The sequence below is a fragment of the Channa argus genome, chromosome 7, assembly GCF_033026475.1.
Source record: "Channa argus isolate prfri chromosome 7, Channa argus male v1.0, whole genome shotgun sequence".
Classification (NCBI taxonomy): Eukaryota; Metazoa; Chordata; class Actinopteri; order Anabantiformes; family Channidae; genus Channa; species Channa argus.
The window spans coordinates 12,490,491-12,517,681 of NC_090203.1; the positions used below are offsets into that span (position 1 = coordinate 12,490,491).

General features: G+C 40.4%; 1 protein-coding gene across 9 annotated transcripts; it reads left to right on the forward strand.

Annotated features, from left to right (window-relative positions):
* The first annotated feature begins 552 nt into the window (after nt 1-552).
* Nucleotides 553-26,651, forward strand: epb41l4b (erythrocyte membrane protein band 4.1 like 4B). Of its 9 annotated transcripts, XR_010914854.1 has the most exons (24): nt 553-1,474; nt 3,716-3,820; nt 3,908-3,950; nt 4,487-4,565; nt 4,755-4,799; nt 6,733-6,785; nt 7,644-7,764; nt 8,483-8,570; nt 8,648-8,754; nt 9,961-10,030; nt 10,127-10,296; nt 15,340-15,449; nt 18,156-18,189; nt 18,464-18,497; nt 18,663-18,766; nt 20,572-20,711; nt 23,109-23,230; nt 23,325-23,437; nt 23,523-23,579; nt 23,667-23,819; nt 24,024-24,144; nt 24,290-24,423; nt 25,032-25,239; nt 26,456-26,651. XR_010914854.1 is itself a non-coding variant. In XM_067510673.1 (23 exons), the coding sequence occupies exons 1-23, from the start codon at nt 1,190-1,192 to the stop codon at nt 25,135-25,137; spliced, it is 2,391 nt and encodes a 796-aa protein (XP_067366774.1). In that variant the 5' UTR covers nt 553-1,189; the 3' UTR covers nt 25,138-26,651. The 9 variants fall into 9 exon arrangements, 7 of the variants coding, with proteins under 7 accessions (XP_067366774.1, XP_067366777.1, XP_067366773.1 ...); XR_010914855.1 differs by lacking the exon at nt 24,290-24,423 and having other exon boundaries at nt 25,074-25,239; XM_067510673.1 differs by having other exon boundaries at nt 23,325-23,438; nt 23,527-23,579; nt 25,032-26,651.
* The last annotated feature ends 540 nt before the right edge of the window (nt 26,652-27,191 follow it).

Sequence of the window (27,191 nt, forward strand, 5' to 3'; positions counted from 1 at the left end):
CCATTATGTTATTCCTGGCAGCACAGAGGGGGGGGGGGTTTAGACCTTTACACTGGTAAATATTTTGCAGAAATAAATCATTTAGCTAAATATGTAAAACATGAATAACTCAAATAGTTACAAGAAAGACTTTTCATGTGTTCTCTAAAACTTAAACCTAAAACCACTAAACAATAAAACCTTTTATTTGCACTTTAAGATGTTATACCCTCGACTGTTTGATTTATAAGAGTGTTTTGTGTATTTTAGATATCTAAAAGAAATGTAGTCTTTAATATTGGTTTAATTATTTTCATTTTTTATTGTGCATTATTCTCCAGTTGTCCTATTATGAGTTCGTCAATAATCTATAATGTAAACTGAACTGCACTAGCTTGTATGGCATATTCCTGTAGTAGTAGTTATGGCTCTGATTAACAGAGCCACCTAAATCAACATTATTATGCGGGGACCACCTGGACCCCACCCTATGAGCCACTAATGATCTGCTTTAATCTCTGTTCCCTAGAGTCAGGCGGTCTGAGACAGACAGGTGGCGCTGGTTGACCGACACTGATGGCTCGGCCAGTCCACAGGGACAGAAGTTTGTTCTGCGCCGCGTTTTTACGCAGGCGCAGATCAGGCTGTTTGTCCAGTTTGCCTGGTTTACTTTTACCTGAGAGAGATTCCAGTTTTGTCTCGCTTGGAGCAAGCACACAACAGCGACCCGACAGGTCCGGTCCAGAGGTGGTGAGACCTTCCTCCTCCCTCCCGGGCCCCGTGTGACTGCAGAGCGTCGGACGGGATTCTCCCGGATTTTTAGAGTCGGTGCGCAACAGCGAGCTAAGCAGGAGGCAGGTGCACCGGATAGGACAGGACAGGGGAGGAAAGCTGTTTGTATTTCCGTGACAGAGTCCTGTCGTTCACGAAGGACCGAATGATTGGAAATCAACTGGTTGGCACATCGGTGGTTTGATCTGTGTAAGTTTCATTAGTATGCGGCTGGAGTCCTCCCGCTGCTGCCGACATCCAGCTTGAGGACTGATCGGCAGCCCTGAAGTCTCCTCCGTGCCTGCTGAGTGACTCCTCGCCCCGGGGAGGACGAGGAGGCGACGGCGGCTGCAGGAGCAGGACCTCGGCCGCGACGACTGTGGTGTAGAACAGTTTTCACGGACACAGCGCGAACCTCCTCGCATTGTAGATCAAAAAGATGATGGGCTTTCTGCGCCGGACGTTCAGCCGCCGCTCACGGAACCGCTTCCAAACGAGAGAAAGGGACGAGCGGGACGGTAAAGGGGGAGGAGGAGCGGTAGGAGGAGCAGGAGGGGTGACCGGGAACCCCCTGCTCCTGGCCCATCAGCAGCAGGTCGTCCACGCGCCCGCCGTGGTCAGCGGAGGACCGTCGGTTCACATCCCGGCGGCCGGGACGGCGAGGACCATCATTACCTGCCGCGTCCTGCTGCTGGACGGCTCGGATGTCAATGTGGATTTGCCTGTGAGTAAGACGACAGCGGCTCTGTGATGTTTACTTTGTCACAATGTGTAAACAGCAGGACCAGATTGTAAAGTAGACCAGTGTGTCAACGTGTGGCCCGGGGACCCCATATGAACCATAAGCTGGTTTTCTGTGGCTTCCTGCAATAATGAAAGACGTGGTTACTGTACTTAGATTTGCAGTGATTTATTTTGTATATAGGAGCCAGGGTTAAGTTTACTTTCCACTTTTGACAATTGAAAATATGAAGAGAAAGTGGATCCCAGGTTGGTTTGAAACTTTTCCTTTTAAAAGTTAAATGAACACAACCCTGCTTAGAGAATAGTATTTTGTCCAGCTTATTATTTTAAAGCAACTGATATGCTGTTCAGCTTGGGCCTCAAACAACTAACTGACTTGGTTTATGGCCTGCTGGGTTGGTAGAAATGTTTGTGCTGAAACTCACTGATGTCTGTACCTCAGCTCATTTAGGATTTGGGACATTGTTTTTGGCATTTCTCATAAAGATTACAAACATTTAATAGTAAATCTCCAAAATACTCAGCAATTAAAATCACACTCAGCTGGACCCCACCTTCAAACTGACAACAACAGTATGTGTTTGAAGTTTAATTTTGGGGTGTGGCACAGATATCTAAGGTTTTACGGCCTGGACAGTGCTATCATAGTAGTGGCCTACATTGTTTGAGTGTGTGCAAATGAGTGTGTCTCTTTCTGTGCAGCAGGAGTTGCAGCTCACACAGTGTCATAAACTGCCAGTTCATTACTGTATGTTACTTCCCCATTCTTACTTCAGAGAACTCTAAGTCAGATATACCTGAACAGCATCATCCTTTCACTTTTCTCCCTATTAGTCTTTTTCCTTGTATCTAATTATTCTCACTGTATCTCCCCTCCCCTCTTGGTTCCCTTCCCTTCTCCCCTCCCAGCTCTTTCCTCCTTCCTAAACTTCTTTTACACTCCCTCCCTGGCCTACTCCCTTACCAATCATCTTACTCGTTCACAAGCTTCTTCCTCATTCCTCTTCTCCTGTGCTCCATCCATCTCCCTCTGTCTCCCTCTATTCCCTGAATCCCTGATCTGAATTACCACTGTGGGGACTCTGTGTCACAGGCAAATGCTACGAGAGTGCGAGGGGTGGGTGGGGTGACGAGCGACTGTGTGGGCATGTGTGCGTAAGTGGTTTCTCATAAGATGTTTATATTTTGAAGGTTGTGTGTGTGTCACCAAAGCTGTTGCATGCAAGCATCACCTCTGAAACACTCTGCCCGTGTGGTACATGCTGGGTTATCAGAGTAGAGAGTCTTTTTCTTGTCCTACAGGGAGATTACAGCAGTTACACAAAGCCACAGCATCTGCAGAGTTATTATGGCTCCAGCAACAAAATGACACATGGCTTGTCAACCTGGCAGCTTAGTCACAGGTGTGTTGGAACAAGTTAGTTCATGTCCTCTTGTTTTCCCACAGGCATTGTTGCAGATCTGAAACAGAGCTCAAACTCCCCTGTTAAAGATTATTAGTAGTTCACTTCAGGCTGAATACAGAGCAAATCAGTAAAATAGTCACTTCATTGTGTGACCGAGCAAGGCCAATTTAGCCACGTTGTTACTCGTGTGCGTGCGCCCACGTGATAGAGGCTATGATTTCAGTTGGCCTCTCCAAACTACAAGCGGCAGAGTGAGCAAGGGTATTCTGGCGATTTATTTATTTATTTTCTGTCCCCAATCACACAGACTCATACAGTCACCAGGAAGTTTAGACTGGTTATCAGGATCCAAAGTACAAGGCTGTCATCTTTCCACAAACGCCCACTGTGTGTTTTATATTTCACACTGGGGTCGAGATGATGAAGCTGCTGGTAAACTGTGACAGATAACGTTTGGGACATAATGCTGAAAGTTGTGCTTTCTTGTGTTCTCGATTGTGTGTGTTAATGACTAATGCCAAAATGAGGGTCTTTTCCTCAGGGGCTTGTCCTTCTCTTTATGATCCAGATGCACACACCCACACAAACAGCCTCTTTCACATTAACTGTAAGTCCTATTGCTTCTGTTGTGAACATCTAATTTCACTCTCATGCCTCAATTACTGGGACCTTTTTGAGGCATGTGAATGATAACAGTCCAGACTGAGGACTTATTTTATTTGGAGAGGATTATGTTAGTGCAAAAGAAAGAAGAAAACCTAAACGCACATATGGGTTCTGAGAAAAATAATTTGCTTTTCACTCTTCTGTTTTAGAGCAAATCCAAAGGCCAGGACCTTTTTGACCAGATCATGTATCACATAGATCTAATTGAGACCGATTACTTTGGATTGCAGTTCATGGACACAGATCAAGTCTCAGTGAGTAACATGCTCTTACGTCTGTAACACTAGACCACAAACTGATATAACACATTCTTACCTTCTTATGTTTTTCCTCACTTTTAGCACTGGCTGAATATGTCCAAGCCTATAAAAAAACAGATCAGAGGTGAGTTCAGCTCAGACTGGTTTCTAATTAGGTCTACTTGCATGTGTGTGCAGGAAAATGTGCAGTGTGCATGTAGACGCAGGTAAGTGGGAAGCAGGTGGTGCATTATCAGATGTTGACATGGTGATAAGCGTGTGCATTAGGACTTTCCAGCTTGTAACAGTAGGATGAACGGTGCAGAAAAAGGGGCGTGGATGTTGTTGTGCTTGTTGGATGGTTCTTTATTCATTGAGTTGTTGTTCACTAGTTTAAGAAAAGTCTGATTGATGTGGAACAAAAGAGGAAATGTTTTTTAAGTATAGAAATATGAATGAACAAAGATTTGTGGCCTGGATGACAGTGATAGATGATGAGTTCAGCAAAAATAAAGAGTAAGTAATAAATGGATAAAATATATAATAAGAAGAATTGATTTGATTAAATACATTTTCAATAAATTATTACTTTATCTCTCTTTACCTGTTTGTATTAATTCCTCGAACACAAACACACACTGTCTTTATTCACACTTTTCCCTCTTATCTTTGTTATTTAAGATGGGCTTCCTTACAGACTGTTCTTCAGAGTGAAATTTTACTCTTCAGAGCCAAATAACCTGCGTGAGGAATTTACAAGGTAAAAATCACACACACACACAGTATTCTCAATGTAGAGGTCCAAAGGGGACATGAGGCTAATTACTTTGCTGCTGTGGGCAGATTTAAATCAAGGCCAAACGAACAGAGACTTGTTAAAGCAAATTATGTGTCAGAGATGAGGAAAAGATGGTAATACATCATTTGATTTATGTTCTTAACTCTACAGGTATCTGTTTGTGTTGCAGCTTCGGCAAGATATTCTGTCTGGCAAGTAAGTTTCGTTGTTATAATGTGCACATATGAAACATACACAAGAACAAATACGATATACCACATGCATATCTATTTGCACATTTAAGAAATTGCTAAAACATTTTTGCAAATTTACAGACATTTATATATTCAGAAACACACCTACACATATACATAAAAGAACCTTTGCTGTAGATGTGGGAAGCAAATGGCTTGTCCAATGAATAAAATTCTAAATAAACTCAAGGCTACAAAGAAAAATGGCATTAAACACAAAAAGAAATTACTAACAGGAGGAAGTAATTGCATAAGGCTGCGTTGTTACAGATGTATCTGAGGCTGGGAAGGAGAAATCTCAGTCTGGAGGACCATTTTCAGGTGAATCAGATGATTCATGAAAAGTACCTGGAGAAAGATGAGACGGTAGAGGCTTAGGCGTGGAATTTGGGGGAGTGAAGTCTTTTTCCTTTTTGATGTGTGCTGCCCTCAACCTTTACCTGACCCCAGCCATATCCTAACTCTTAACAAGTTAATAAGAGGATGGAGGGATGTGGCACAATAGTAAATGGATTAGGCAAACGTGTTAAAAGGAAACAATGCAGTGGATAGTTAGTTATCCAGGAATAAGTACGTTTGACAAATCATTAGTGGTTTTGTTGAGGTGTTAGGGTGCTCCACATCCTGCCCAAACTAGTCATGGTACAGTAAATAGTAAAAGGTGTGGCTCTGAAAGGTGCTTAATCTAGTTAGGAAGTTTATCATGGTAACATTTGCTAGTTAGCACTAAACAGAAAGTAGACATGAGACATGAGGATCTTTACTTGCAAAGTATTACACAAACTGCAGTTTTGACCTAATAAAGGTGCAGGGTGAGCAATTAATAAACCATAGTTTTTTGGATTTTTTTTTTTTTAAGGGAGTGAATGTCTGTAGATAGTCCATCCAGTAGTGGTCTAGACACACAAAACTCTGTGATGGTGCTAGAGATAAAGTCTGATAATTATTAAAGACTCCATGAGTCATCCTCTGAGGACCACGATTGTCAGTCCTTAGTTTCATGTCCATCCAACCAGTTCCTGTTGATCCAAATAGCTATGCTAATAGTATGTCTGAAAATAAAGCAGAAGATAGAGGAATGCAGATCATTTCTCATTCTGTTAAAAATCAATGCAATAATTCGGTTGTGTCAAGTAACCATTGTTTGTTTGAGATGTTTTTTACAAGTTAGAAACAAGGGGAAGAATAGTGGGCTGCATGCAGCTCTAAAGTATAAAAAGATGGCCCCAATATACCTACTGTAAAGGGAAATTTGACCTCATTACAGCAGTGTAATGTAAGATGAAGGTCAGACTGGTAGAGTTGTGTTGTGAGTAGTATTAGTGGATACAGTGGTAAAGCCAGTGAATACTGAGTACTAGTTTGTAAGACAGTTAATTAAAAGAAAGCTTTAACTAAAATTATGTTTCTTGGTTCACGGGCAAAACAAGTTCTGATTTTCTGGTATTTTCTCCTCATTTCTGGGTCTCACAAGTAGCATTAAATCTGACCGACACACACTCACCTGTGTGAGGGTACAAACGTAGGTCACCTACACCAGAGTTTGAGCGACTTCTGTGCACATCAGCCAGCTTCTTACACACAAACACAAGCCTGCATGCACATACACACCCTGAGACAGTGTGTTACCCCATCTTTCTCCTTTTGGCTCTATCTGGGCCATGGATCCCCGGAGTCCAGCTCTATTATAAAGCTCAAGATCGGGAACAGCAGAGGGCTGCTTATTTCAGGAAAAGTGTTGCTCCTCTCCTCCTTGACATGGACACACAGTGCATGCCATTGAAACACTTATGTCTTTCAAACACAACACGTAGACACCACACCATGAAGAGGATAATGTGATTGATTTGGGGAAACACTTAAAGCTCATGATCAGTGTTTCTTTCTCTCTTCAGACTGAAATGTCCATATGATGTGTCTGTAGAGCTGGCTTCATATTGTTTACAAAGTAAGTAGACATCCCAAATTCACTTATATTCATTTATTCTTACAGTTACAGTGGGAGCCCACAGTGCTTAAGCTGGTAAATATATGGAAGTCATGATGATGCTTTCCAAAACTTTTAAGTTTATTTAGTTTGATTTTACCTTTCTGAAAGCAATTGGTTTCTATGTGTGTCATTCGCATATGAAAATCAACATACAGTCATGAAACTTGTATTTACTTCCTTGGTGCTCACAGCTAGAAGTTTGTGAGTTCGCACCACTGGCCGACTCGAGCCTTTCTGTGTGGAATTTGCGTTTTCTCCCCCTGCATCTGCGGGTTTTCTCTGGGTACTCCAATTTCCTTCCACAGGCCAAAGACATGCATGTTTTAGGTTAATTGGTGACTCTAAATTGTCCATAGGTGTGAACGGCTGTTTGTCTGTGTATGTCACTATGTGTTGGCCCTGAGATAGACTGCTGGCCTGTCCAGGGTGTACCCCACCCACGTCCTGCCAAAACAGGATAAGCGGTTTCAGATAATAGATGGAGGGATGGATGGTGGCGTTGCATAAATTGCCAGCCAAGATTTAATAATGCTCAACCAAAAAAACAAGACAGTCATGAAGTGGAAAATAGTCATTTGCAACAGTGACTTTCCTCAGGTTTGCAAACATTAGTCAACATCAGGGTTTGTAAGTCTGAGACTTCAGTCTGAGAAAGGGTTTGTAAGTGTGTTGTTTTATCTTTAAAACCCAGCACTAAAAATACACAATATTGTAGACTATATACAATAAGGTCACCAGCATGTTGAGATCAGCATCTGTTTAAATGTCAATATTTATGTCATTATTTGTGGGGTTTTTTTGTGTATCGTCATCCAGGTGAGCTGGGAGACTGTGATCCTTTGGAACACTCTCCTGAGCTGGTGTCTGAGTTTCGTTTCAATCCCAAACAGAGCGAGGCCATGGAGGCGGATATCTTCAGCAGGTGGCTGGATCTTAGGTGAGAAAAAACTTCAGTCTGGCTTTATCATGAGCATTTGAAGTTGCAAAAAGATAGGACATTTTCACCAAATAACAACATTTCAGATGCATCTCCACAAGTAGCCACAATACTTCTCTTGTGTGAAAGAAACCTATTGGAGGGCTTCCAGTTGCTGGTCATTAGACCTTAGCAGGTTTTTTTCTGTTCACTTGATAAAACAACTGGGGCAAGATGCTGAGCACTGAGCAAAAAGGGAAGTTATTCTGCTGCTGCTTTTCCCCACCAGCATCCACTGAGGATGACGTCTAAATTTCAGTGTCTTAGCCTCAGCCATACTCACTGTTCTGTGTGAAGGATTAAGGCATTAATCCCTGGAGGGCATTGATAGATTCTGGGTAGTATTTAACCCAGCCATGCTCTGATTGCTCCCATCTCGGATTATATAACATACACATATGCTGCACTTCGCTGAGGAAAACTAAGCCACACAAGGACAAACTCACAGTCTGAGTTCACAGTCATTCTTAAGCACAGCTGAGTCGGGTATGCTTCCCGGGGTTACTCACCAAACGTTTCCCTTAGAGCTAACACCAATTACCAGTAGAGGTCATGCAGCAGGTGTTGGTATTGATAGTTTTTTTTCAGACCCAGCCACCGCACTGTGTCAGAACTGAGGTGATGGAGACTGATGTTTTTGTTGTTAAACTCAACATGGTGATTTCTTTTTTATCTTCAGGGGAAAGAGCCCATCTCAAGCGGAGATTTCTTTTCTCAACAAATGCAAGTGGTTGGAACTTTATGGAGTAGATATGCACTTTGTCAAGGTGTGAGAGTGTGTTTTACTATCACAAATAACCCTTACTGTGTGTTAGAACATTACAAATGTGCATTTTATCTAAAGTGTGTGATGTCTGTTCAGGGCAGAGATGGAGGAGAATATGCACTGGGTCTCACTCCCACTGGGATTTTAGTTTTTGAAGGTTCCAACAAAATCGGACTCTTTTTTTGGTGAGTACATCACAGATATCATCCCCACTGTGCTAAGACACCATGAGGTGACTTCAGGATAAACAATTTTCAAATTCGTGCGCTATATCTTAGTGCCTAAAGCAGCATTCTTACATTGCATTTCCAAACGCATCACATACAACTGTAAAATAAGCAATAAATATATGTTGCAGCTAATGAAAGGTAGTGGTTGGCTGTAATAAAGCAATACACTTACTGGCTACTGACTTTTCCGGGTTGATAAAACTAATTGTTTATATGAAACAGAATTGAAATAATTAGTCAATCAATAAGTCATTCAACACTAATGTAATTATCGATTTTCATAATTTAGGCATGTGATGATTTATCAAGAAAAAATATTTTGAAAAACAGGAAATTTGGTTTCTCTGGCAAGCTGTGATTGAGTTGTTGACATGACAAAAATCTGCAAAGTTAAATTAATAAGTCCTACTATAAGATAAATTGTATATTATTCAATCATAGTCAAAAATAAATAAATACACAGATCAGTCATAACATCACATCTACCTTTGCAATTTAAAGCAATTCAATACAGTGGCTCTCCTATGAAGTCTACTTGTACAATGTCGTACTGGAGTGCATCTTAGGGGAGGTTAGGTCAGCAGGACTCCAATACCCTCTTTGAACACATAATAGAATTATCAACTTTCTCACAGGTTCAACCTAAAAACTAAGAAATTATAACCTTGCAAAAGTAGAATTCATTGCAGAGCCAACATATTGAATTGCATTAAACTGCACAGGTGGTCATAATGTTATGGCTGATCGGTGTATGTATGTTTTATTTTGGGTTATATATTACATACAATACATGTGTGGCAGTTAAAGATGGGTGACTGTGGCAGAGCAGTCCTCCCCCCAATCCCAGGGTTGTTGGTTCGATTCCCTGCTCCTCCTGTCACATGTTGGAGTGTCCTTGAGCAAGACACAGAACCTCAACATAGTTGCTCCTGGTGAGTGCAGGTTTCAGCTATCGGTGTCAGTACAAATGGGTGAATGAGAACCAGTGTAAAGCGCAAATATTAAGGTAGAAAAGCGTTGTAGAAGTGCAGACTGTTTACTGTTTGGTGGTGAGTGCTCTTTGTTTCAAAATGTTTTAAACTCATTAAATAACACCCAAACTGTAATCACTAACACTGATAATCTGTCTTGTCTATTTGTGTGTCTCTGCATGTTGTCTAGGCCCAAAATCACTCGTCTGGACTTCAGAAAGAGTCGACTCACGTTGGTTGTGGTGGAAGACGATGATCAGGTTTGTATCCTGTGACGTGGGCTTATACAAACAAGTGCAGACATTCAGCTGTCAGGCGACCAACAGACAGCATTGGGTTGTTCTCTGACTGTGCAGGGTCGGGAGCAGGAGCACACATTTGTGTTTCAGCTGGCCAGCGCCAAGAGCTGCAAAGAGCTGTGGAAATGTGCTGTGGAGAGCCACGCCTTCTTTCGGTTACGTCAGCCAACTACAGGCAAGGCAAGCAGCAGCGACTTCACACGACTCGGATCCCGCTTCAGATTCAGGTAGAGCTCAGAGAAGAACTCACAGTTGGCTCAGTCAGGTAGCTGAGGCCAGCACCCTTATCAGCATATGGGGAATAGTGTGTCAAATGAAACAGAGCTTTTGTATCTATGGTTACAGCGTATCTATGGTTACATGAATCTGTTCCTATGGCGACTCAGATTTTTGCCTTCGTATTATTTGTTTTCTTCAGACTATTATCTAAGACCATCAAAGAAAATTCTCACACATGAAGGGCACTTCCTGTCATATTTTGGAGCAGCTCAACAAAGTGGTGTGCCTTAGTCTGTTTACATTAAAGTCAGTGAATACACACTCAAGTTACAGGCGCTAGAGGTAAAAACAACAACACCTGTCCAGTGCATCGTAATCCATCATCATAAAAACACTACCAAGCTAAAGTATCTGGAATTTGGTGTTGTTTGCCAATTTCTCAGTTTTTTGAGTAATTCTATTATAGAAATGAATGAGCACATAAGCGTGCTCAAGAATAGGCCCACTAATTTCTAAGTCTTAAAATAATAGTTCTGTGCACATACAAACACTTAAAGAGGTTGCACTTGCTTAATTCATTCCTTCTGTTCATATTCACCATGAAAAAGCCACTGTCTAAAGACCTTCCTGCAGAACTAACTAACTAAACATAGTCTGTGTTCTATGCATGCATAGGTATGTGTATCTAAAGGTAATGTGAGCCTTCATTAACCTAAGTAAAGCTGTAGTATTTAATTTTTTTAGAATAGTTTTTAGTAGAGATGTGCTCCATAATTTGTCTTACTGTGGAGAGGTGCTGTTGATGCCTCCTGTTACACAGACTCCCAGAACAGCACTGTCGGCAGTGTGGAGATATTCCCACCTAAAGAGTTCGATTGAGATTCACCATTGTAAACAATCGGAGAAGGCCAAACTATGTGCATCACATAGTAACTTTCATGCGTCTTGAGTCTTTGTTGTTACTAGGCAACAATTGAATCACTACATTTGTCCTAATCGCTAAACTACAAACCACTAATCCTCTTTAAACATGTATATAAACAATCAATGTTTAAATCCTGCATAAAACATAGACAGACAGAGGTACTTGGATCTGGCTCTGACAGATTGAGAGGTTGCTCAGAATTTTTCTGGACAAAGAGAAACAAAGATCACTTGGAGTACCACCGGCTTGTCCGGGAGCTGCTCCTGAGAGATGGTTGCTTAATGGCTAATTTTAGGGTAAATTGGAGAAAATTTGACATTCTGCTGTTATTTATGAGGGACCCAATTCATCTGATTGGAAAATTTAAAAATCATGCCCGAGACTTTTTCACTCAGTTTTTCATCTGGAGGTCTTCCTCAGTTCCCGTTGTGCATTCCCGCACAAAAAAAAAAGAACAAAAGCAAAACGTTTACAAAAACTGAAAACCACTGTATGATCAGGAAAAAAAAAACGGACAATAGATTTAATCACCTGTCAGTTACTTAGGTAGATTAAGAGGAGAACTGCCTACAGCAACTATAACTTGTTGTGAACAGTGAAAATCATGTTATTTTGTTAGTTTGTTTATTTGGTACATTTCTGTTTTTAATATTTTATTTTATATATTTAATATTGTTTGGTATTCCTTCTAATGACCCTGTAGAAGAATAATTTAATCTTATCAAAAAATGACGCTTAACATAAAAATAATGGTACGTTTAGCGAAACTCCACATATTCATCATTGTGACCTGCAAACAGACAACAACGCAAGTAAGTGTTGGGGTTGTAAACTCCTCATCAAAAAAGTCTGCTTGTATGCTTATTAATTAATTTTAGATTTTTAAATTAAGAGTCTTCCCTTTTCTTTTCTCTGTTGCATGCTGGGAGTTCTGCGTGAGTGCAAATGAGGGTGGAGGATGTGTGAGAGCCGCGAAGTTTTGGATTGTCTCTGTCCTATTTGGGGTTTTTCCCTCTGTTTTTCTTTTGCATGATCCGGTACGTCTTGTCACTATTTTTTTTTTTTTTTTTTCAGTAAAGTGAAAGACTACTTCAGTGATACTGACAAGTTCATTAGATCTGGTGGAATACCTATGAAACTGGTTGGTTCTGACCTTTTGAATTAGACAAAACATAAGAAAAAAATAGCCAAAAAGATGAGGCTGGCAAGAACCATGTTCATTCATCATATGGTGTTTTCTTTTCTCGACTGTTTTCTGCTTATCTGATCTTGTCTGTCTTTCTTTTCTGACTTTCCAATGTCGGACCTAAAAATAGGCTCTTTAAACATTATTGGAGGGAGAGACGGACACAAAATAGCTTAAATTGCTGAGGTCTTATTACAGAAAAGACAATGTACTCTTTTTGCAAGAGACACATGCTGTTTAAGCAGATGAAGTAGAATGGCGCTTATGGTGGGACGGTTCATGTTTCTTTAGTCATGGCAGTAACTTTAGTTCAGGGGTAGTTGTTTTAATTAGGAAAAACACAAATGTAGTTGTTCTATCCACCACAGAGGTGGTGAAAGGTCACCTGTGCTCATTATTGGAGTAGAAATAGAGAACTCTGTGCTATGTCTTGTCAATTTATATACTCTAAATAAAGACACAGAAAGAGTAGGAATTTTACTTTACTGAAAAATAAACCAAGTAACTACCAGCTAATATCGACAGGATGAGTGAGGAACCTCACCCTCAATCTTCCCAGAGTCCGCAGCATTGCACCATTAACCATCTGGATCTTTTAGACTGGTGAGAGTCATCAACAAAAGGGTGAGCACAGCCAAATTAGACAGGATTTACATTTAATAAAGTTTCAGACTTAAGAAAATAAACTTTAGTTCTCTGAGGTGGTGGTAGGAGGTGGAAAAGGCACAAATACATGTTTTTTCGCAGCCGTATACATCTCACTCCACTGCTAAGACTAAGACGGAAGTTCGGGAGGTTGAGGCAAACAAAAACCATTGAAGAGAAGCTACATGAAGACTCAGATTCTGCCACAGGTCATTTGCTGCAGGAAAAGAGACTACAATTGAGCTCCTTTGTGCAAGAGAGAGTCAAAGGGGCTCTTGTAAGGTCTGGCCTCCTCCAACTAGAACACACAGACGCCCCAAGCTCTTTTGTCTTTAATCTGGAGAAATCCGCTGCCCAAAGGAAGCAGATGACCTGTCTCAAACTTCCAGGAGGCAGGGTGACCTCTAGCCCAAGCGGAATGCGACGTAATGTAGTGCATTTTTATTCTGCCCTTTTTCCGCTGACAATTGTAACATAGAGTGTTAAGAGGAGCATCTGGAAAGGCTTGCTCAGCTCACCCAAGAGGAGACCGCTGCTTTGGACACTCAGATGACTTTAGAAGAGTTAACAGATGCTGTCAACCAAATGGTAGTAGGACGGGCACCTGGGATTGATGGACTCTGTAGTGATTTTTAAAATATTTTTTAGGGGGGTTTTGGAACACATTTGGCTCTGATTTACACGCTGGATCTGCTTCTTGTCAGTGGGCAGTACTTTCCTGGCCTATTTCAGGGCAGCTATACAGTATTGTCATTTGACATTGAGCCAACCTGTCCAGGCTGAGAAGTCTACTTAGTGGCGTTTCATTGCCAGTGTGTTTTCATTACTCCAGTGTGTTTCCCACTCTCACTGTTTCTGTTTATGCAGACAGTTTAAATGTTTTTGTTCAAAGAGATGCTCAGTGTTTAGAGGAGACCCTGTCCCTTTATGTGGAAGCCCCATCCACAAAGGTTAACTGTGCAAATAGCGAGGCCTTGCTAGTGGGAAAGTGGAAAGGTCAGCCAGTGTCTAGTTTGCCTGGAGGAGTTCAGTGGGGGGGCTGATGGTGCTGGGAGTTTTTCTTGGCTGATAGAGGACATTCAGAGTATCATCGTTGGATTTTTCTGGTCTGGTAAACACTGGGTCCAGGCAGCAGTTCAAGGACTGATTGACATTCACTCCAAGTTCGCCTCTTTCTGGCTTTATACTGCACTGAAGCTGCTGTACAGCTGTGGGTCGCGCCGGCTTGATGCTTCTCGTTTGTTGCTGAGGCGAGTGGCACGATTGGGGTATGATAAGCAACTTTTCTGTCTACAGGCTAAGGAAGTGGACTTCATGGGTTTAACATCTTTCTACAGCTCAGTGCTGCAGGTATGGCAGGTGACAGTAATGACACTCTGGGCACGTGGTTTTTTGGGGAAAGCCTTATTTTTCAACAACTTCATAAGGGCCCAAAGACTGCAGTCCACTTGCCTTCAAACCACTTTCAGAGAGGCCGGCTATACTGAACTGGGACATATTATCAAGATGTCAAGAACGTCTATGGACACTCTGAGAGAGACCACCAGAGTCCGGTCAATCAGGCTACTAAATAAAGTCATGGAGGAAGTTTGGGCTTCCTTGCCACAATCCTGAAAACAGTGCTCTTTCTGACCAGTGCAATGATGACTGTGAGTACAGCTTTCCTTCTCTGTTGATCACTCCAGCTCTGGGGGAGTGGCAGGAAGGAAAAATCCCTCAACAGAGTACATTTCAGGATGCAGAGAAAAAAGCGATCTATGAAATGTGCGTAAAGGTTTTGAACCTGCGCTCTTTGACAGGAGTGAAAGAGTCAAGTTGGACTGAATTTTTGGTCAAGATGTTTCCCCGACAGGCAGCTGGCGGTGCCTGTACAAGCTGCCCATTGAAAAACAGAAAGCAGACCTCCAGTGGAGGGTTCCCTGGCTGACACGCAGAAACCAAACTCAAGGTACTGGCAGTGTGGAGCTGCTGCCAGATCTAAAGGTGCTGCTTAAGGCCAGACTTAGGGTGGAATACGCCTACTATCGATGACCATATGGAGGCTTTCAGTCACAGGTGGACAGTATGGGATGTTCTGTGTACTCTAGTGAAGGAGAGCAAAGAGTCGAATGTAAACTTTTGACAAAAAACCTGAATAATTTTTGTTTGCTTAGTTTTTTGTTATTCTTTTTGAATCTTTACATTTTAGTTTCATTCTCTAGATGATTGTTAGAGATCTGTTTTTGCTTTGTTGGTGTAATTATAATAAATGCATATTGAAAATCAAAATCTCTTCTCTTTTCTTGTCTTCTTCAGTGGTAAAACAGAGTATCAGGCCACTCATGGAGGCCGACTGAGGAGGGCCAGCACATTTGAGAGAAGGCCAAGCAAGCGATATCCCTCCCGCACACACTCACTGTGCAAAGGTCAGTCTTATCTGCAAATGTTAAACACTGACATCTGACAGCACCAGTTTCATCTTTTACATGCTCACATATAATAAATGTTGCATACTGTTTCAATTCACTGCAAAATTACCAGTAGGCTTATTATTTTAGAGATGAAAAGCTGCAGCCTGTAAAATTATTAGCTCTTCCAAAGAGTTTGTTCTAAAATATCTAAAAAATGAAGTGCTTCAAAATACTTAAAAACATCTCTGGCTATTTTTAAAGAAAGTGCTCCAAATTCTAGGTTATTAGACTTAAGTGTCACCTTTCAGCTTTTGTCAAAAGCACCTGCTGTACTCTTCACTCCTCCATAATTCCCACCTTCTGTGAGCTACACAAGCCCACAGGCCTCTACGTCACCATAATCTGTTCTACAAGCATGATTAAGTCTAGACTACAGGCCATATTTGCAAGTGTGTCAGCGTTGACATCCAAACAATTTTTATTTAATTGGATTGAGATGAGAGCCTGTATTTCACTGCAGGAATTGCACACAATTTCAAAAACTTCCACAAATTCAGCACTTAGAATGCAGGAAATTCAACACTCATTTGCAGCAACATTTAATAATGACAATGCACATCATCTCTTTTCACTCTTCTAATCTCATAGCATCTCTCACAACATACAGTGCATTCAGAAAAGTTTCAGATCCCCTTCGCTTTTTTCAGTTTAATGTGGCAACCTGACACTACAGTTTTTTATATTCTTTTGTTATCATTAACCTACACTAAGTTTCCAAAAATGGCAATGTGAAAACTTAATTTTAGATTTAGATTTTAGATTTAATTTTAGAAACTTAAAGTATTTTGACCCTTTACTCAGTACTTTGTTAAATCATCTTGAACGGCTTTTACAGCCTCAAGTATTTTTGGCTATGACACAACAAACTTTGCACACCTCCACTGGAGGATTTTCTGCCATTATTCTTTGCAAATCCTCTAAAGCTCAGTCAGGTTGGATGGGAACCGTCGGTGGACAGCCATTTTCAGGTCTCTCTAGAGATGTTCAATAGGGTTCAAGACAGGGCTCTGGCTGGGTCACTCAAGGACATTAAGAGAGTTGTCCCTAATCCACTCCTGTGTTGTCTTGGCTGTGTGCTTAAGATTGTTGTCACTTTGAAGTTGATCATTCGGCCCAGTTTGTCTTCCTGAGCACTTTGAAACAGGTTTTCATTGAGAATATCTCTGTACCTTAATCCATTCAGCTTTTCCATATTGGGCTGGTGATGAGCAGTGCCTAGCTTCCTCCTAACGTAATGTTTAGAATTGAAGCTAACCTTGGTTTATCAGACCAGAGAATCTTGTTCCTCACAGATGTGCCTTTCCAAATCATGTCCAGTCAATTTAATTTACCACAGGTAGACTCCAGCCAAGGTTCAGGAACAATGATCAGCAGTGATAAAGGGAGATTCAGTTTTAAAAAAATATAAAGACGTTGAAAAAAGTGAAGGGGGTCTGAATACTTCTGAATACACTGTATATAGCCAGGTTTCAATGATATGAACATCAAAGCAATGTAAATATGCATCATAAAAACACCCGAACCTGAAAGGAATAGCATATGGTAGCGCCATTGATGTCAGTGTTAGTGCTTCCACTCAGGATCCTCAGACAGGATAAGAAGTGTGCTCTAGAGAAAGTTGTTCCTTTATAGCCATATAGCAATGCCTTTCGCAGTGAAATCTAGTGAGGAGGTGTCTACTTTCTCATCAAAAGATGAGATTAGAACCATGAATGTTCATTAGCTGCACCTGTGTTAGTTGTTCTGCTAATGCGTGAATAGATGTTACATCATCGCCTTATCTCAGTTCCGGTGCTGCAGAGACCGTACTCTGTCTGTTATTTGATACTGTGCTGAACTCCTGATGTTGAAATTCAACCAGTAACGTTAACTCGCTGACTTAAACTGATGACGGGTCAAAATGAAACATGGTGTGTGCGTGCGCACCTGTGTGAGTGTGCGCGCATCTGTGTATAGGAGGCATCTATCTGCAGGAAAAATCTCAGTTGACTGTGTCCTTGTAGCTGCAACCCAAATTAGACATCTTCAGTAAAACGGCTAGTCTCACATCTGCTTCACCAGTTACCAGTTCACCAGTGTCATCATTTTAATCAATCAATTTGATCAACTTTCAGATTGGAATCAAGACTTTTGAAGCTGTGCCAAAGTCAGTAGGCTGTTACTCTTTAAACACGAGTGTTCAGTGTATTCTGAGCATCTTTGGCACAAACCTGTTTTTGAGAATGAATTAAATTTAAATGATACAAATTTTGGCAGCACAGTGGTGAAGTGATTAGTGCCACAGCCTCGCAGCTAAAGGGTCCCTGGCTTGAATCTAACTGCTGGTTGAAGCTTTTCTTTGTGGAGTTTGTTTTATTTTGTTGGATAGGTTGTTGGATAGGTTGCTTTGTTGGATAGGTTTCCTCCCACAGTCCAAAGAAATGCATGTTAGGTTATGTGGTGATTTTAAATTTCCTAAAGATGTGAATGTGTGTCAGGGTGAATAATGTGGCAGTTTGCAGGTTGCACATTATTTTCATTAGTACTGGATAAAAAATGGACAAGAAATTGGAAATTTGGACATGCTAGATAATGTGTTTTATTAAATACAGATAAACAGTTTACAGGTGCTTTCCATTTGTTTTTCTTTCTTTTCTAACTGACATCATATCTCTCTGCCAGTTGCCATTTCTCCAGCCAAGCATCCACATATCAGGTAAAACAAACACTCATAAGCACCTACAGATACGTAATAGGTTCATGCACATTTATATCACTGTAATTCCAGATATTACACTCATTCCTTATCCCCTAACCTTGACCTTAAGCCATATAAGGGTGTGAATAATCAAAACTGTACCACTAAAATGGCTCTTTGCAAAAGAAAAGTGACATGTCTTTGCTTTTAAAACACACCATACAATCACAGAGAAACGTAACATTTTCAGTTTGTTAATCTGCGATCAGTGATTGTTGTCATTCTCTTCCAGCTCTCATGCCAGCCCTGATCCCAGCCTACATCCAGTGAGTGAATGCATATAACCCACTTTCTCACTCATACACACACACACACACACACACACACACACACACACACACACACACAGTGCAGCCACTGATCTGGCTTTGCCCTTGTGACAACATTTAATTTCAGCATCTCTTCAATCCCTCTCCTCTCATCTCCTTCAGTACCAGCACAACATTCCTATTGGTCACGAGCCATGGCACCTGCCCCACCCTGCTCTCACAGCCCCAGTTTACCTGCAGCCCTCTAGACACACGCCACCGCACAGGTAAGATTACTGATGACACACAGAAGACACAGGGTTTGAGAATAGTGGAGGATGAGATTGTGAAATAGTGTCAGGATCACAGGCATCTCTGTTCAGGCTCATCTCACACTTTCTGTTTTTCATGTCATTCATACGCATTATTTGTTTGCTGTGTTGCTGTCTGGCTTCAACACCTCCATGATTGTGTGTATGATCCTCCTTCAACCTTTTACATTCAGGCCTTCTGTCGAGGCTGCAAGTCCCGTGTCCAGTCATCCTTCCATCCCAGAAGAAACCAGAGGCACATTGCCAGGAACCATCAGTGTGGTTTATAGGGATAAGTTCATGACCGCACTTTGACCTATGTCTGATCTGGGAATCTGTTTTAAAACCCAGACACCTAACATTAAAACTCACACCAACTGGTGCCCCAAAGACTGAAGCTGTATTGTTGGACTCCATAGAAATTGTTGTCACCATCATAATCTTCATTATTGTCTGCCTTCATCCATCTGTCACGTCCCCTCACGTGCTTCAGTGTTCAACTTTGCAAAATAACTGTGAGGCAAATGGAGAAACATGAGGCAGAGATACTGTATGAGGTGAAATTGACAGGTGCTGGTTTTCTGAAAACAAAATAATTATTGTAATTTGGCCTGAATATCAAAACGGATCAGTGGTGTAGGTGGTTAAGGGACCTGAAAAACCCTTAACTCTATCATTGCTGACCTTTACACCAAAAATCAAACCTTTTTTCTCTTTCGAATCAAATCTGAAATTTCAAAGCAAATCCAGTGATTGTCTGCACATCCATGAGTACAAAAAATAAAAACTAGTCTTTATTTTTACTAGTGGCACACAAAATGTAAACAGATATATAATTTTAAAAAGTTTACTCAAGTTGTAGCCCCTAAATCACAACAGTTTGCATAATTTGTGGCCAGCTAATTTGCTATGCGGTGAATCAAAATACGACTAAGAGTAAGCGTGTCACAAATTAATAACTTTTTTGTGTTCGATCAGCCTTTTTTTAATTTACACTCACTGATGTTCTTATAAACACTTTTCCATCTTTTTGCATACAGATCAATGGCACCATGCTTTTGCCCATGCCAAAATTGAGACTAAATATTAAAAATAAAGCTAAGACTAGGTCCTATCTTTGTGTGCCTTTGGTTTGCTTGCGAACATCTTCATTTCCATAGTTTGTGTTTTAGTGCCTTAGTATTTTCACTGCAGTCTACCTGAAACATAAGATTCACACTTTATAGATCCTGTGACAATTAATTTATCCAAATCACTTCAATTTGAGGGAGATTAAGTGATGTGGCTGCTGAATGAGGTAAATCTCAACAGGTGGAAGTGCTTCAGTTAAGCACATACTGTATGTTGGTTTAGGGATTATCCTGCTTTATGTGAAGATTGCACTTCAGTGTGAAAAACTCTAACTAGTATCCTTGTGTTTGCTTTCAAAGTGAGTGTAATGAATAAGGTTACATATTTGCTAAATCAGCTGTTTACAGACAATGTGTCCTATGTTTTACTGCTATAGTGTGTTGCCTTTTACTCTGATGTTTACTGAAATCACATGTTGCCTTTAGAGATGTTGCCATATATTGCTTCATAAATAAATAAACTCTAAAATTCCACATCATATTCGGTGTTTTTCAGCATTTAGAGTGGGATTTTTTAATATTTTATAATGTGTCAAAAAGTTGGATATTTATGATTTATGTGAAATATTGAACTTGGTCGAAAATTGAAGGAGGCAGTAGGAAGTGGTGCATCATTAAGGGTGTGGGGTTGAATGCATGTGTCCTCTTCAGTTTCCCTCTGAGCGGTCCGGCTTCACACCATCAGTTCAGCGTTGAGGAGAATGAGACTTCATATTCTGGCAAGTTTCATCACCATCACCGCCGTCACACACACAGCCAGGACACGCTTTGCCACACACACACTAAGAACAGTGAGTACTTTCAGCCTAATGAAGTGCTGCCCAAACAGTGTCTGTCTGCAAATCTGTGATATGTCAAGATGGTACACTGATGCTCATTTCAGTGGTCAGTAGCACACTTTATTTTGTTTATGCGTCAACTCATCCAAATCACAAACCGATCATATTTCTGTCCACCTAAAAGGACAGGTTCATGATCTTTAAAATCTGAGTCTTAAAACAATAGAAACAAAACTCTGTAGCACATGTGACTATAGAAACAGGTTATGTTTTTATAGTAAGCAATTGTGATGAAAAAGTATCAGCAAGAATGAAAGGAAAGGTGTTCAAGATGGTGGGGAGACCAGTGATGATGTTTGGCTTAGAGACAGTGGCAGTGAAAAAGAGACAGGTGGCAGAGCTGGAGGTAGCAGAGCTTACGATGTTGAGGTTCTCTTTGGGAGTGACGAGGATGGACAGGATCAGGAATGAATACATCAGAGGGACAGCTCATGTTAGATGTTTGGAGAGGCCGGATTGAGGTGGTTTGGATATGTTCAGAGGAGAGACTGTGAATACATCAGTAGAAGGATGCTGACGTTGAAGCTGCCAGGCAGGAGGTCTAGAGGAAAACCAAAGATTTATGAATGTAGTGAGAGAGGACATGAAGTTTGTTGATGTGAGAGAACAGAATGCAGAGGACAGGGTTAGATGGAGATGCATGATTCGCTGTGGCGACCCCTGAAAGGGAACACCTGAAAGGACAGGAAAGAAAGAAAGAAGACCAGAATTGATGTAGAACACAATCTACAGACAGAAATGAACATGCAGACTGATTAACAGCAAACTAAAACCAGTTTCACAACTCACTATTGAGAAACATTTAACATCCACACAACTCTTATCCTTTAGTTGTGTCAACCCATGGAGATAGATTTAGTTTTACTTTGGCAGATTTTGGATTATCTAAAGCTTTTACAGGTGTAATTCTTGCTGTTGCTTGTATTATAAGTGATATACTAATAAAAAGCCCCATAAAGGCCCAGCCATCCTGCATATTTCTACCTTAGACTAAAAGAGACCCACAAAAAAGAAAAGAAAATTACAAATGGAGCCATTACACAGTGAGGTCATGTCTAATCTCTTTTAAATTAGATTTTATCATTGTGGTCATGTGTCATCACTTGTTGGTCATGTAAGCAGTTTAGTCAGTCATATTGTGACATTTGATTGCCATGTGTCTGTTTTTTTTAATTTAAATCTGTCTTTATGGTGGTTTCTCAATTGTTTGTGCTCATTTTTTTTTTTAATCTATTCATGGTTGTCACGTGTTTACTATTGGGTATTTTATTCTTATTGTTGTAATGTTGTGTTTTCTTAACTGAGCTCTTTGACTTTCAAACAAGAAATATTTAAGGCCCAGGGGCCCTGTCACTTCTCCAGTCCCTGGGCTTGTATCTTCCAATTTGATAATGCATACACTGGGTCAGCCACAACTATTTGGTGGTCCTAGTGATGTTATCGAGGACAAGGGTCAGCATGGCCCCCTATGATCAGTCTGTGGCTACACAGCCCCACATGCAGCAAAATGTGATACACTGTGTGCAGAGATGGGAGTACTTTTGTACTTGGGAAGTACAAAAGCTTAATACTGAAGTAAACTTGCAAGCATTGGCCTAAAATAAAATTCCACTACAGTTACCAGTTCAAATCTTTTATTCAAGTAAATGTGGCAGGTTATCTACATTTTACTTAAAGTATAAAAGTAAAAAAAAAAGAAAATTCACAAAAAACTGTGTTTTTAACATTACTGATCAGAGTAATTATGGCAAAACAAGTAGAGTAAATAATAACAAATAATGGTCAAAGATCACTGTTGGTAAAGGTGGAACTGATTTTAACCACTTTACTGTATGTGCTGACAGGAGGTTAACCAATAATCATACTTGATATTTTTATAAAAATCATGTGTGATAGATTATCCACAGTTTTCATAACCACTAAAGCTTAAAGAGTAAAAGACATGAAGGTGTCCATGAAAATAATTACTAACACAACATAGATGCTGTTGCTGGGCACTACAAACAAAGGATTCTTTTCTTGTACTTACAGAAAACCTAAAATCAATAAAGACCACTAGGGTTCAAGGGGAAAATAAGATGATGTGATTATGGTGAATTGCCCTTTGAATCAAATTTTCTTTATTTCTATCTTTCTTTTACAGTTTTGATTGTTTTTGGTTATGTTCAAAGGTTGGTGTGGAAACAAATAATGTACAATAAACCCTTCATGAACTAACTTCAGTATCCCCCAAACATCAAACCCAAGCACTGGCTGACCAGCTATTGTTTAAATAACACAAGTTTCATGTCTATGCAATAACCATTGTAGTCTGTAGTGTTTGTGTCTCATTAAACTTGTGTGTATTAGAATATAGAGCTCCTCCCTGCCCAGCAGATGAGTTGGACATCTCTCAGTGTCTGCTCAAGGCTCTAGAGTCTGATAGTGATTCTCCTCCTTGGCCTTCATTGCATGTCAACATAGACAACAAGGTCAGACACATTTTCTATTTACTGTTTGATTGTCCTGCTTAAACAGCGAGGTCTTTCATTAGTTGAGGTGGCTTTCTCTTTGTTCTCATGGCAGGGAGAGGAGAAGCAGCTGTCTGAAAAGTCTCTTCACCCTCCTGCCTCTCCAGCGATGCTCCCAGACCACCTCAAGTGCAACATCTTCAAGGCCCAAATGGAGGCAGCATTCAGAGTAAGTGCCTAAGTTGCTGTGCCTAACCATCGAAACCACATATTCTTTGCAGTCTGACTAACACCGTTAATTGTCTTCCATTGTGAAGGACGTTCCAACAACTCCAAGAGGGAGGAACTCAAATGAGACCCTCACAGACAGGTTTATTACTTTATCTCTGCTAAAACCTTTATCCGCATAATGTATATCTGCATAATGTATGCACGGTGTGATCACTGCATTCTCCAGGTATCAGAGCTCATCCCAAGACTCAGCTGCATCCAGTTTCACTGCAGACAAGACGCCCCACCGGCAAGACCGCAATCCAACGCCAGAAAGGTTGCAACCAAAAGACAACTCAAGCACCAATCGCAGAAAACGACTGGTCAGACAGTTCAGCTTGTGAGTACATATCACTTCTGGTTACTGTCAAGGGCAGAGGTCAGAAACCAGCACTTGAGCTTCCATCACTGGAAAATTAAACTGAATACTACATAGAGTACTCAAAGCAAAGGCATTGTCAACACCACCAAAAATGAGATTCTGTTCAAAGTAATCACCAGGTTCTGTAAGTTATTCAGTTGCTATCAATTTATTATTCGTCAGTAACCATGAAGATGAGGACAATCTCCCAGAAGCACTTGCAGCCATCTCCTCCCAGAGTACAGCAAAGTATGGCTCTAGCAGCTCATTGGACAAACAGATACAGCCATCTATATACCCACAGGTAACACACACATGTATAAAACATGACGAATGCATGTTTTGTTTTGTGTACTCCACTCTACATATGAGGGATTAATTCAGCCTTTCAGAATAATCTGAAAGTAAACAAATTTGTGCGTGTGCTTATGCATTAATGTCTATTCCAGGTCGATAATATGCCATCACTGGAGCTGGGTAGTCCATGCTGTCGCTCTCCTTTGCCTTCCCCTCACCTCTCCCCTTCCTACTACCGTAGCTCAGTTCCTCATGTGGTCCCTTACCTTACTGCCAATAATGAAAGGTAACACACCTCTGCTCTGCTCTCTGCAGCACATTTAGAGAGTGATGGAAAGTAACTGAGGACACTATTCTAATTTAGGGTACTCACACTTTTTCTGCATATTTAATTTTATGCTACTTTATACTTCCTCACCTAAACCAGTGATCCCCATCCTTTTTGGGAAGTGACATCTCCTTTCTTAACTTCTCAGATGGTTTGATTTAAATAACTCCTCAGCATCAAAACTGGTAAAGTTATTTTTAAACAAAAGCAACAACAACAACAAAGATCAAACACAGTTTGACACACTAAATTGTATTGTTTCTATGTACAAATCCAATTCCAATGGAGTTGGAATCTTGTTTGAGATGTGTTGCTGCCATCAAGAAATAAGATAATTAAACTAGTTCTACACTTTTTATTTATGATGATTGTCAGAACAAGTGCACCACCGACATTAAGGTCTGTGACAATAATTAATATTCAGCCTCAAAAGTAAGATTAAACATGTTGTTTTTTGTGACTGTTTATATTGTTTTGATCACAATTGTTGTTTTTCTGTTTCTGTTCTTTTCTTTCTTTTCAATTTCATTTCATTCTCTGACATTTTTACCTGCTTAAATAAGCAGAATACATTCTTTCAATTGTTATATCTTTGTATGTGTGTGTAGCGGAGAGGAAGTGAGGGTGGACAGGGAGAAGATACTAAGAGCCCTCCTGATGACGGAGCTCTGAGACCTTAACCCCTGGGACCTCTCCACCAGATGAAACAACGCAGGCATAAACTGGAAGACTGACAACAGGTCTCACAGTCACTGGCTTCTATGATTTGTGAAGGCAATTATAATTATATATTTGCATAATACATTCAGCAGTTATAAATACAAATTTGCTTAAAGGCAATTGTTATATTTGCTTAATTGTTCTTTATATTTATTAAACTGTATAAACTAAAAGTGAGAAAGAAAAAAATGAACACTGACAAGCTACAGATGTGACCAGTGCTGCCTGCATGATAAATATGTTACAAGATGAAATGTTTATCTGTATTGGTTTGGGGTCATGTTTAGGTTTATGTGATTTAAACATCACTGTGTGCATGACCATGTTAATGCAGAAACTGTTTAAGGCAGCGACTGTTGAACTACTGAAGCAAAAGTCACTTCACTTTCAAATAAGTTTATTCAAAATGTAAATACTTGAATAAACATACTGACACTGTAACAGTGGTATTGTAAATGCTTAATTCCCAATGCATTTATTCTAATGGGAGAAACGTATTTTGACATGCCAAAGCATTTGCAGCACTTGATCCTGTACAGAGGGAATTGAAAGTGAAGTCTGACTCAGTGCAGGAGATGTTGGGACTGGACTGTGAGCCAATGCAGTCTCAGTGTGTCCACTAGGAGGAGACAAATCAGCATCTTGTGCAGCTGCTGAACACACTGATCCTGTATTAGATTTTCACAAAGAACAACCGTTTTGCTATTTTTTACAAGCTGCCGGAGTTTTTATCGCAGGTCAAAGGCAACTTCCGGCTCATTTTTCATATTCTTGGAATTTACTACCTTGCTCTAAACAACTTTCCTTAAGCCTTTTCTTTTGCAACAACCACATCTGAGGCAGCATATGATCTGCTGTTCTTCTGTTATGTGTTGATTGAATTGTCCCTGCCCTCACCTGCATCTTAATAAAAGCTGCAACATCAGTCGACAACTCTGTAGCGGCATCTTTAGTGTCATACCTGACAGAGGAATGTGGCTCGGCCTCGCCCTGGGTGCTAGTTTGTATGTAGGCCTCACCCACCCAATGAGGGAATGTTGTTATAAAGAATATTGCAGATTTATCTGCCTCTACACACCTAGGCACAGTACAGTGAGTCAGCCTGTAATTGCACCTCTCTTCTGTCCTTCAGTGAAACATTTAACACTGGATAACTCATCTTGAAGGCAGGGTGCCGGCTCTAAAGAAATGCACTGCCAATGTTTTTATCTGAATGAATTCTTGACTTTCAAAAGCATAATCACATCCTGCTTTGTATGTTTATATTTAGGAAGACCTTGTATTGACATGACTGGAGTTGAGATGGAGGCTGAAACCAACAGTTTGTTTCACTTTTAAAAATGGCACAATTCTTCCTGTTATGTCACAACTGTATTTCCTTATACTCCCCCATAAACGTAGGGAGAAAAAAAACTGTAATGTTATCTTTCCAAATTTCTCAATTAAATCGTAATTTCAAGTTTCAATGCCTATTGAACAACAGTTTTTATGTATTGCATATTAGGAGAGGGAAAGTAGTTCCTAAATTACATTCATATAACCAATGACATCCCATTGAGCCAGCATTCAAGCTGCTTTCACTTTTTACTTATTACTTTTGTCACCTATTTATAGCAATAGTAGAGCAGGTTACCTTGTGGCTAACATGTTATATTCGAGATCTATTTAACCACTGCAGAAAAATATGATGGTGACATTTGTTCAGAGAAAGTGGGTACACCTGTACAATCCAATGCAATGGAAAACAACTGCTCTGCCACGAATTTTCTGGTTCTAAAGTTTTGGCGACCCCATTTAAAATGAATAAGGATGGCCGAACTTTACAAACACCTCTTCTTATAATGCACTACCCAATTTGACATCAATAATAACAGGATTAGCACCTTTCAGAGAGTTTTAGCTCATTATTATTATAACTTTATAAAAGTAGAATTCATGGCAGAGCTCCATTAGATTGTACAGGTGTACCTGATAAAGTTACATTACCCTTAGCAAAGGCAAAAATT

Coding starts and splice junctions, on each gene's coding strand:
- epb41l4b (XM_067510672.1), top strand. CDS start 1,190: ATGATGGGCTTTCTGCGCCGGACGTTCAGCCGCCGCTCACGGAACCGC. Junction 1,475..3,715: donor ATGTCAATGTGGATTTGCCT/GTGAGTAAGACG, acceptor CTTCTGTTTTAG/AGCAAATCCAAAGGCCAGGA. Junction 8,755..9,960: donor AAAATCGGACTCTTTTTTTG/GTGAGTACATCA, acceptor CATGTTGTCTAG/GCCCAAAATCACTCGTCTGG.